This window comes from Bidens hawaiensis, unplaced genomic scaffold (genome assembly GCF_021521415.1).
Source record: "Bidens hawaiensis isolate Kalapana, Puna unplaced genomic scaffold, B.hawaiensis_p1.1 tig00012057_1, whole genome shotgun sequence".
Taxonomy (NCBI): Eukaryota; Viridiplantae; Streptophyta; class Magnoliopsida; order Asterales; family Asteraceae; genus Bidens; species Bidens hawaiensis.
In genome coordinates, this window is record NW_027491968.1 from 324,836 (window position 1) to 334,447 (window position 9,612).

Consider the following 9,612-nt stretch of genomic DNA (forward strand, 5'->3'; position numbering starts at 1 on the left):
CTTGATGCAAAACTACTATCAAGCCGGGGGTCTCACCTGAAGCAGCATTTCTATTCCTACAGGGTAGAGGTAAGACTGCCTACATTTTACTCTTTTCACACCCTACCATAACTTTGCTATTAGTGTGATTTACTGAGTACGATACTGATGACGACTTCCTTTTCATCATGTAAGCATTCCTTCATCTTTATTTTTTGTGTTAAAAAAATAAAACAAAATTGTAGAGAGAGCAAAGCAATCGAATGGCCTGCGTGAGGGATACACGGGATGGTGGGCGCATCGGATCACGATGCCCCTCTCCGCACCCACACCCAATTGCCTAAGTCGAAAACCACAAGAAAAAAAAATTATTTTTCTCTTTTAAATGGTAAGTAACTAAATAGAGCTATAACAAAATCATTTCTTCTTTGATAAAATGGTTGGGAACCACATACGACTATTGTATCCATAAATAATCCTTAACCCAGTCAGACTCGTCATCACTGAAATAGACCCCGTCTTCCTTAACCAACCACAAACATTTCTTACGACTTCCACACCTGACTCTATCTCTGTGTGGCAGAAAAGCTTCAAACGTCTTCCTGGTTGTGTCCCATTTTATGGTGCAAGAGTAAGTCGGGGTTGGGGCCCAAGTCCATAACGTGAGCCTAGTGTACCAAGTGTAGTCGTCACCTTCTTGAAGGGCTCGACCGCCTATATCACCATCTTGTGTGGTGCACCATATGACTAGAGGGACAGAAGAGTTGTTGGTGAAACCGTTGACAACACGAATCTGATATTCACTACCTTGTATGGAGAAATCATGTTGGGTGTGGAGGTACTTTATGAACATCAAAACTATGTGTAACGTGAAAAAGAAAATGAAATAGCCTTGCCATTTTTTCATGATGTGAAAATATTGGGATTTTGACGGCATGGGAGTGCTATTTGTAGAAGAAGAAGATACATTTAATTGGCATTAATTATGAAATTTTCATTTGAATATATGACATGCAATTAATGGTCTAATGCCTCTGTGCCACATAAAGTAAAAACCGCTCGAAACCGTTATTGGAAGGCGTTTTGGGCACTCCCGTCAGCCTAACAACATTGGACGGATAATTGTCTCAAAGGTAAATCCTAATTATGTGTGAAGCCATTACATCTTACCGGTTAAACTCTATTAATCTACGTGACGAGTTGTTTTCTACTCTATTGTGAGTCTATTTTAGATGCCCTTAATGAACAAAACCATAAATTTATTACCTTTATTGGTCAAGATTGTGATTTTTTATTTATTTATTTCCCTAAAACGTGGTGTGTGGTTTTATAAATATTTAAATAAATACTAGGTAAATGATTTTCAATAAATACGCCAATTCTTTTAATTATTACCCAAATATTTAATTATCACATTCATTTCATATTAAAGACCCACCAACTAGAAAATTTTAATAAGTTTAGATTAAGACAAAAACAAAATGTTTAAATAAATATGGTTGAAAACTAGCGTCTTTGTGGTTATCCTCGAGAATAAGATATCCTCACCTTATTTCATTCATTATGGAGTAATGTTTATATTGGAATGAAAGGTAAATACTAAATAGACAACAAGCTTTTCATATTTTTAACAATAAAAGATTATATTAAAAAATAATGGTTAGGAAAAGCTATCTAAACATTGCCACTACCGCTAGCCCCCTTTTCTTTTAAAACCTTAAATATAAATAAGTGATTACGTAACTTGTGTAATATTTATATAATGGTTTATAGATAATCAAACGAGCCGCAATACTACATCGGATTGGGCCAGATTATTAAATGTACAAAAATGGGCTTGTGTCTAGTTATTGTGAAGGTATTTGGGTCGGTGCTATGTCTATTGCAATTAGGTTGAATTGAGAGTTGGGACGAGGGCTGTTAACGAGCCGAGTCGAATCGAACGAAAGCTTGCTTGTTGCTTGACTTGTTTACAACCGAACCGAACGGCTGAAATTCGAACCGAGCAAAAAACGAAACGAGCCAAAATCGAACCGAACATTTTTCGATCGAACATCGAGCGATTTCGAGCATTTTTTTATTTATTTTTCACTTTAAAGATTTCAGTAAAAAACAAGTTTGAATGCTGTAAATAATATATTTTGTAAACAAATTAGTAGTTTTTAGACAATCGTATAATATGTTGTAAATTTTTATGAGAAGGAAATTTGAAATGAAATATAATGAACATGTAAACAAACTTTTAGTATTCTGAAAACTCGAATCAAACTAATAAAACTATAAAATTAGTGGAATACGAAAAATTTATAAGGATTTAAAAAATTGTGTACTTATATTTTATGTATGTTGTCTATATATTTATATATTTGTTCATATATAATTATATAAAATAAATTAAAAATATTCGAGCCGAACCAAACCGAGTAGACCTTTGCTCGTTTACAAACCGAACCTAGCAGAGCGGCTCGTTTAAATTGTGACACCCGGCTAAAAATTAGCCAAAACCGCGACTACTATAATCTCGATTAGCAATAAAAATTTCGTCATTATGAGAAAAATCTTCTTTATTAGTAATCTAGACATTCCAAAGTCAACAAAAAGTGCAAAAATCGCCACTTAACAAGCCTGACGTGGAATAACCTCGGGTAATGAGTCAAAAAGTAAATAAATCCTTATAGAGGCCAAATGATCTCGAAAAATTAAAATACTTATTAAAGTATTAGAGACAATGTATAAACTTAATTTTAGAAGGCTTGAATCACTAAAATTGCAAAATAAGTAAACTAAGTGTCGGTGGACGACCCGGTACGGACCCAACGACAACTATTTCCAAAAATTAGTTTCTTAGGCTTCTATTATCTAGAATCCAATTTCGTTCAAAGTCTGACAAAAATTATTAGGAACGGAATTCGTTTGATTAGCTAAAATCCGTTAGACGTTAAAACGGAAACTTAAGATTATTGTTTAAATACCCACTAACAAACCCAACTCAAAACCACCCCACCCATTGTTTCTCTCAAAACCATTTTCAATCATTAAGCCTAACTCAAGACATGTGTTGGAAATGGTAGATGATGACAAGTGTGCCTATGTTGATCCACACCCTCCACCATACCAAATAGACTACCCAACTCATCACACTACACTCATCTCTCTTTCTCCTTTATATCTCACGGCACACACACACACACAATTCACACGCACACAAATTCAAATATTAACACACACATACATAATAATCATAATTAAGAAAATTATGGAGCTTTAATCAAGAAACAAGAAAGATCAAACAAGATTAGGAGAAAGATCATCACATTCACACCCACCACACTCTCATTTTCATCTTTAGATCTTCAAGAACACAAGTAAGTTTTGTTTGTGAGTTGATTTCTTGGGTTAACTATGTTAAATTAGGTGTTCTTGAGTTGAGATTGAGCTTGAAAGTTTGATAATGTGAATAAGTATGTGTATATGTGTGTATGAGCCGTGAGTATGTGTGTATGTGTAAGAGGAAGGATTAAACCCACTTATACTTACATATATTCATCTTGAAGTTCATACTTTGATTGTTAAGATTAATTAGAAACATTGTTGAATATTTGGTATTTAAGTGTAATCATGAATGAAATTGATGTTTGTGTTTAATGTTAGGAAGAATTTTTGGTTAGTTATTGATAAAAAGGATTGCTAATATGGACATGAATTATTGAGAAATTGTTGTTAGAGATAAACAAAACAAGAGTTTGTTCATAATTGAAATTTGGGGATTTTTGGGTTTTGGATTAATTATGGATTTGGATGGATTGATGAATCAAAAGTGATATGGAATAACTTAATTGAAAGTAAGAGAGGTTATATGCTAGAATTAATAGTTAGAACTTGAAGATTAACAAAGATTGTTAAAATTACTAAATAAGGAAACTTTAATTTAAGAAAAGTTGGAATTTGGATTTTTATGTGAATACTTGTGATGAATGTGATCAATTTGTTATTAATGGCAACTTGAAACTAAGATAGGATGCATGATTAAAGGATTGATTAGCTAACACAATAATTGAATTAGCAAACAACTTACTAAATAAAGAAACTTTGTTGTTAAAGAATCAAGAATGTGTTTGTTTTAAAGATGATAATGGGATGAAATAAGATGTTAATATGGGTTAATAAGATCTGGAAATTTTGATACATAAACACCTTGTAGAGATTGTAGAAATAACATGTATATTGTATAGTTGAAAACTTAAGCTAAGGCTTGAACATGTGTAGTTAAAAATTTGTTTTGTGTGCATACTTGGTGCTAGATGATCAAACATGGATGTGATGATATATTACTTGTTATTATATGATATTTGCTGTACCAAATGGTTTGGTTTTGACATTGTGACTTAAATAGCTTGTCGGTGACTTTAACGGTCGGAAAGTTCGACTTTTAAGGTGAACCGACATGAGTTTTTGGAACTAAATTAAAACAGCTCCCAAAGTCATAATATTCTTATATTTAACATAAGTTAAAGTATAAGAAAAGTCAAGAATAGCAAAACTTAAACCAACACGGTTCGTGTTGCGAAAACCGACACGAAAACGTTAAAAATTGACATTTTTAAGAAATTGGCAACAAAATAAAAACCAAAACATTTTTATTGAAAAACCAATAAAACTTGACTAAAAACTATATAAAAAGTGTTCTAGATAATTTAAAACTAAAAGTTTCATAAAAATGACAACCGGTTCGTTTTTAAGCTCAAAACCAACAAAACCGGCAAAACCGACAAAACCGATTATAATAGAGTCAAAATTTTAAATAAAATAATAACTTGATTTTTTTTTCAAAACACTCTAGCAACTAAAGGTAATAATTTTTATAAATTTTAATAATTAAATTAAATTATTAAATAAAACAATTATTAGTTGATTATTACTTGTTTATATTTTTAAGTATAGAATTATAAGATTATAAGTAGTAAACTTTACGTGTTATGTGCTTGTGTGGATTTTTAGAATAAGAATATATATATTTTAGTCAAACCTAAAATTAACGTACGTGTACTAATATAGGAACGAGCGTTTATTCGAAACCCCGAAATCAAAGGTGAGTTCTTCCTCCGAAAAGCATATTGTATACTTATATTTGTATTTATATATATGTTTTGAAAGCGCATTATACTACAAATTGTCGTTATTGTGGGATGAATCAATTTGGTTAAATAACTGTTAACCGAATTGAGGGCACAGAAATGTTGGTAGATCTATCGGGGTGACGCCCCCCACTTTCATTCGCGTTGGGTTAAAAGTGGGAATATTTCGAGTATGGTACGTTTCGAGTTATCAAATTGGTAGTCATACACGCGTTGTATTCGTAGCTAGTTTACAACTAATTCTTTTTGTGCTTAAAGGTAAAATGCGGGTTTCGTTATTGTGTTATACCGTGTATGATCGGTCTTTAATTGGGAGTATAATGGCCGTACACCATTATACTCATGTGTTGTTTATATATAAATTGTCTATATTTATATAATAAGTTTTTCTTCTCAGGAATAACTCACCAACATTCGTGTTGACCCAAATATTATTTAAATATGCTTTGCAGGAAAGTGAAGGTTTCGAGGTGGCATGGAAACGAGAACGTGGGGTGTTTGAACAAAAGTGATGTGTTGTAAACCGTGCATCAGCACGTGTAATAAACTCTGATGTTGTAAAATATTTTCTTATAATAAAAGATGATGCTTTTATTATTAAATGGTTATTATGGTTGACTATCGGTATCTGTCATAACCCGAACGAATTAAAGTTAAGACTTCCGCTGTGTTAAGTTAAGGTTTTCGGGGTGTGACATAAATCGAGCGAAAAAACGAGCGAGCATTTCCGAGCAATTTGCGAGCGAGCGGCGAGCAAGTTCGAGCGTCGAGCGGTTTAGACGGCCCTAGTTCGGACTACAAGTCTCGGGCCGGATATTAAGTTGCAATTATGTTTAAACACTGAAAGTTACTGAGTTCAACTCCCGAAAAATAAAAAAAATAAAAAGAACTTTACCTTTGGGAAAAAAATTAAAGGCATATATTGTACATTTCGTTTTGTTTTGTTAGACCACCTCTCACTTCACTCAAATCACATATATACGCCTCATACTAAATTTTAAATATATATATAAACAAAACATTTAAAAACTCTTTGGTTTAATATATATATAAACAAAACATTTAAAAACTCTTTGGTTGCTTTCTACATTTACTCAAGCTACCGGATTGTTTCATTTGTAAATAAAGACTTCTCATGCATTTGACCCGAATTCACGGGTATGAGTCACACCAAACCCAGATAGCCCTTAAACACATTATAACATCTCATTAAATTAAAAATTAATCCCACCAAATATTTGATATGAAAATCTATAAAATAGGGATATATTAAAAAGTAATATCCAATTTTTTTAAAAGATATTAGTTATAATTAAGAAAACAAATTTATAGTAAAGATATAAGCGGTTCATGGGTCTCACCAAACCTATATAGCTTTTAAACCGGGTTATAACATCTCATTTATTTGTAAAACTCTTTTATCATCAAATCCTAGATATATTATTAAATTCTTTACAATAAATAAGATTAGAATCCAAAAAAATATATATTTTAGAAATAAATAATGTAAAACAACCCCATAATACGAGGATAAAAGCTAATAAGGATATAAACCAATACATTTTAGATATTTAACATGACTTTTTTTATTAACATTATATTTATTCTATGTTACACGAGATTTAAAATCTCGTTCTCTATACATAAATAGTACTTTTTATTAAATAGAAATCATATTCCATTTATAAATGGCAAAAGGAAAAAAACAATAATATATTATAAATATTAATTGATAATATGATTAGAAACATAAAATCTTAAAAATGCATAGAGAGCTACAACAAGACCAGAGCAAGTGAGTACTAGTGTACTACTCACCAAACTAACCTCTAGACAGGGGCGGATCTACAGTGATATCGGGTGGTTCCTCGGAACCACTCAAGTTTTGAAATAATAGTGTAATTATATATAGAAAATAATAAAGGAACCACCCTATAAATTAGAAAGGAACCACCATATAACCATTTGATATGTTTGTTTGACTGGTAACACGCCGGTTTTGTAACCCGGAGGTCGCGGGATCAAATCTCGTTTTTTTAATTTTTTTTCTTTTTTTTACTAACTTACCTAACATCAGTTAGGGTTTTAAACAAACACAAACACATAACCAGCACAAACAACACAGCGCCCTCCACCCCTTACCTGATTTCAGCCCCTGACTCGGTCACTCCCGCACTCCGGCAGCCTCACTCAGTCACTCCCGCACTCCGGCACCGTCACTCCGACCATCGCCGTCGACCATCCCCGTCCTCTGTCAGCCGTCTCCTTACAGTCCTTACTCGAATCCTCTTAATCTCCCACTTTGAAGGTAATTTTACATTTATAATTCATTGTTAAATGTTAATTGTTCTTGACTTCTTGTTAAATGTTAATTGTTCTTAATTGTTAAGTGTTAACTACTTAATTGTTTAAGTTATTTGTTAAATTTAGTTTTAGTTTGTTAGATTATTGGTTTTAATTTGTTACTTTCTTAGTTTTAAATTTGTTAGTTTGTAATTGTTGATTTGTAGGTATGTTGAATGTGAAGATATATTATCAAAGTGAACCATAGAATCTTGGAACATAAGCATTTTATTTTTAATTCGTAAAGACTACTGTCTAGATATTATGTGTTTTTTAATTTTTAATGACGGTGTCTCTTTTATTAATTTATCGTATATTTATTATGTAATGAACTTTTCCCGAACCATTGAACCGACCGGAACCTCAAACTGACCCGGAATTTTTTATACCCGACACGGTGAAATTGAAACATCTAAAAGTAGTGCACCACCCGAAAAAAATTTATGGATCCGCCACTGCCTCTAGACCACCAAAAATAGAAAAGGATGACAACATACAAACTAGGAATCAAAGTACAAAACAAGACATGCAATACGAGGTACCTACTACAACCGAAATAACCGTAAACCGTTAACAAATCAAGGAACTATGATGCCACCACCGATCCCACCACCTTTAACCGCCCCAACGCCGCCACCAAGACCACCGGCACCACCAACTCCACCCACACCACCTAGACCGCTTGCACCACCAAGTCCACCTAGACCACTAGCACCACCAATTCCACCTAGCCCACCCACACCACCCGCACCACCAATTCCACCAACACCACCAAGAGTTGGAAGCACGCCCGTGTATCCCCCTACACCCGCAAATCCACCAACACCACCGTATGCAATGAAGTTCTTCTTATCTTCAACACTGACTCCTCCTTTTGGTGCGTTGGCAGCCGCCATCTCCACCTTGGTGGGAGTTTTGTCACTTATGGTGACGCTAGGGACGTCTCGCGCATTGCTTTGCACAAAAAGTACGAGTGCACAAACATATACAACCGTTACAAAGGAAAACTTCACCATCTCTTTCTAATTCTCTCACTCTCTCTCTCACAACACACACAAGGAGTTTGGGAATGTATGCTTTGAGTTAATGGTGATGGTGGTGGGGGTGGGTATTTATGGGGAGATTGAAGGGTGGTGGACAGTTGTATATGGTGAAAGAAGAGGTGCATGGAATTAATGTTGTTGTGAGGTCGAATTGAATTGAGTTGCATGGTTTCAGAGTTAGGTGAAGGCAAGTGTGTGAAAATAAGAGAAGAGTTAAGGTGGGGTGAGTTGTAAGTCAACTCTTGTTCTTTATGAAAGCAACGTGTCGTACGTAGATCTCTTGTTCCAACTCAAACCAGCGGCCACCGGGTACGTGTTAATCTATATATGTATGCAATTTTTTAATGGCAAAGCATTTTACAAAAGAAATTAATCGTCTGCTAGGAAGGAACTAGAATAGGGGAAAACTAGTAGGGTAAATTTGGAAACATGGTGTTTGTCTTCATTTTAAATGTAACGTTATAACACGTGAATATGTAACGGGTGTGTAAGAAGTATCTAGTAGTACAGCTCCTTGCTAGTCTAGCTATTGTTTTCTAATAAAAGTTGTCGTTTAGAAAAAGAAGAAGGAAATAAAGCCGGAAAAAAACACGTGTAAATGCAGTTTACATTAGAGGAGCTTTAGGAAGCTCACAATTAACATCAAATTAATTCACATGATGATGACCATTCCAAATGTGTAATTGTTCACTTGAATCTCATTATTGATTTTGGTGATGGAGATCGGTTTCGAAAGACTTAATCATTCCTAGCTTTCCATAGGAACTAAAGTAACCATAGAACACCAAATAGAGCTTCTTATGTCTAAATTGGCATGTTATTATGGGCATGTTTGGGAATTGGGATTGAGTTTGAAAATTGCTTATTGGCTTTTTCAAAAAGTCAAGATTTAGGTCTTTTGAAAAACTGCTTTTTAACCATTTTAAAAAACTAAAATAAGAAAGATTTTTGTGATTGCCAAACATATTTTATTTTTTTGGCTTTTTGAAAATACCAATAAGCATTTTTCAAACTTAATCCCAAACATCCTAAGTTGAAAACCATGTTTATATCTATATCTATACTATATAATAAATAAAAGTTTTCTTTTGCTACATGTCATTCCCTTATGC

General features: G+C 33.5%; 1 protein-coding gene across 1 annotated transcript; it reads right to left on the minus strand.

The window, feature by feature from the left end:
- Window positions 1–436: 436 nt before the first annotated feature.
- On the minus strand, window positions 437–916 carry LOC143539809 (S-protein homolog 29-like). Its single transcript, XM_077033016.1, has one exon. It carries the CDS (start codon window positions 914–916, stop codon window positions 437–439), a length of 480 nt encoding a protein of 159 aa, XP_076889131.1.
- Window positions 917–9,612: the final 8,696 nt, after the last annotated feature.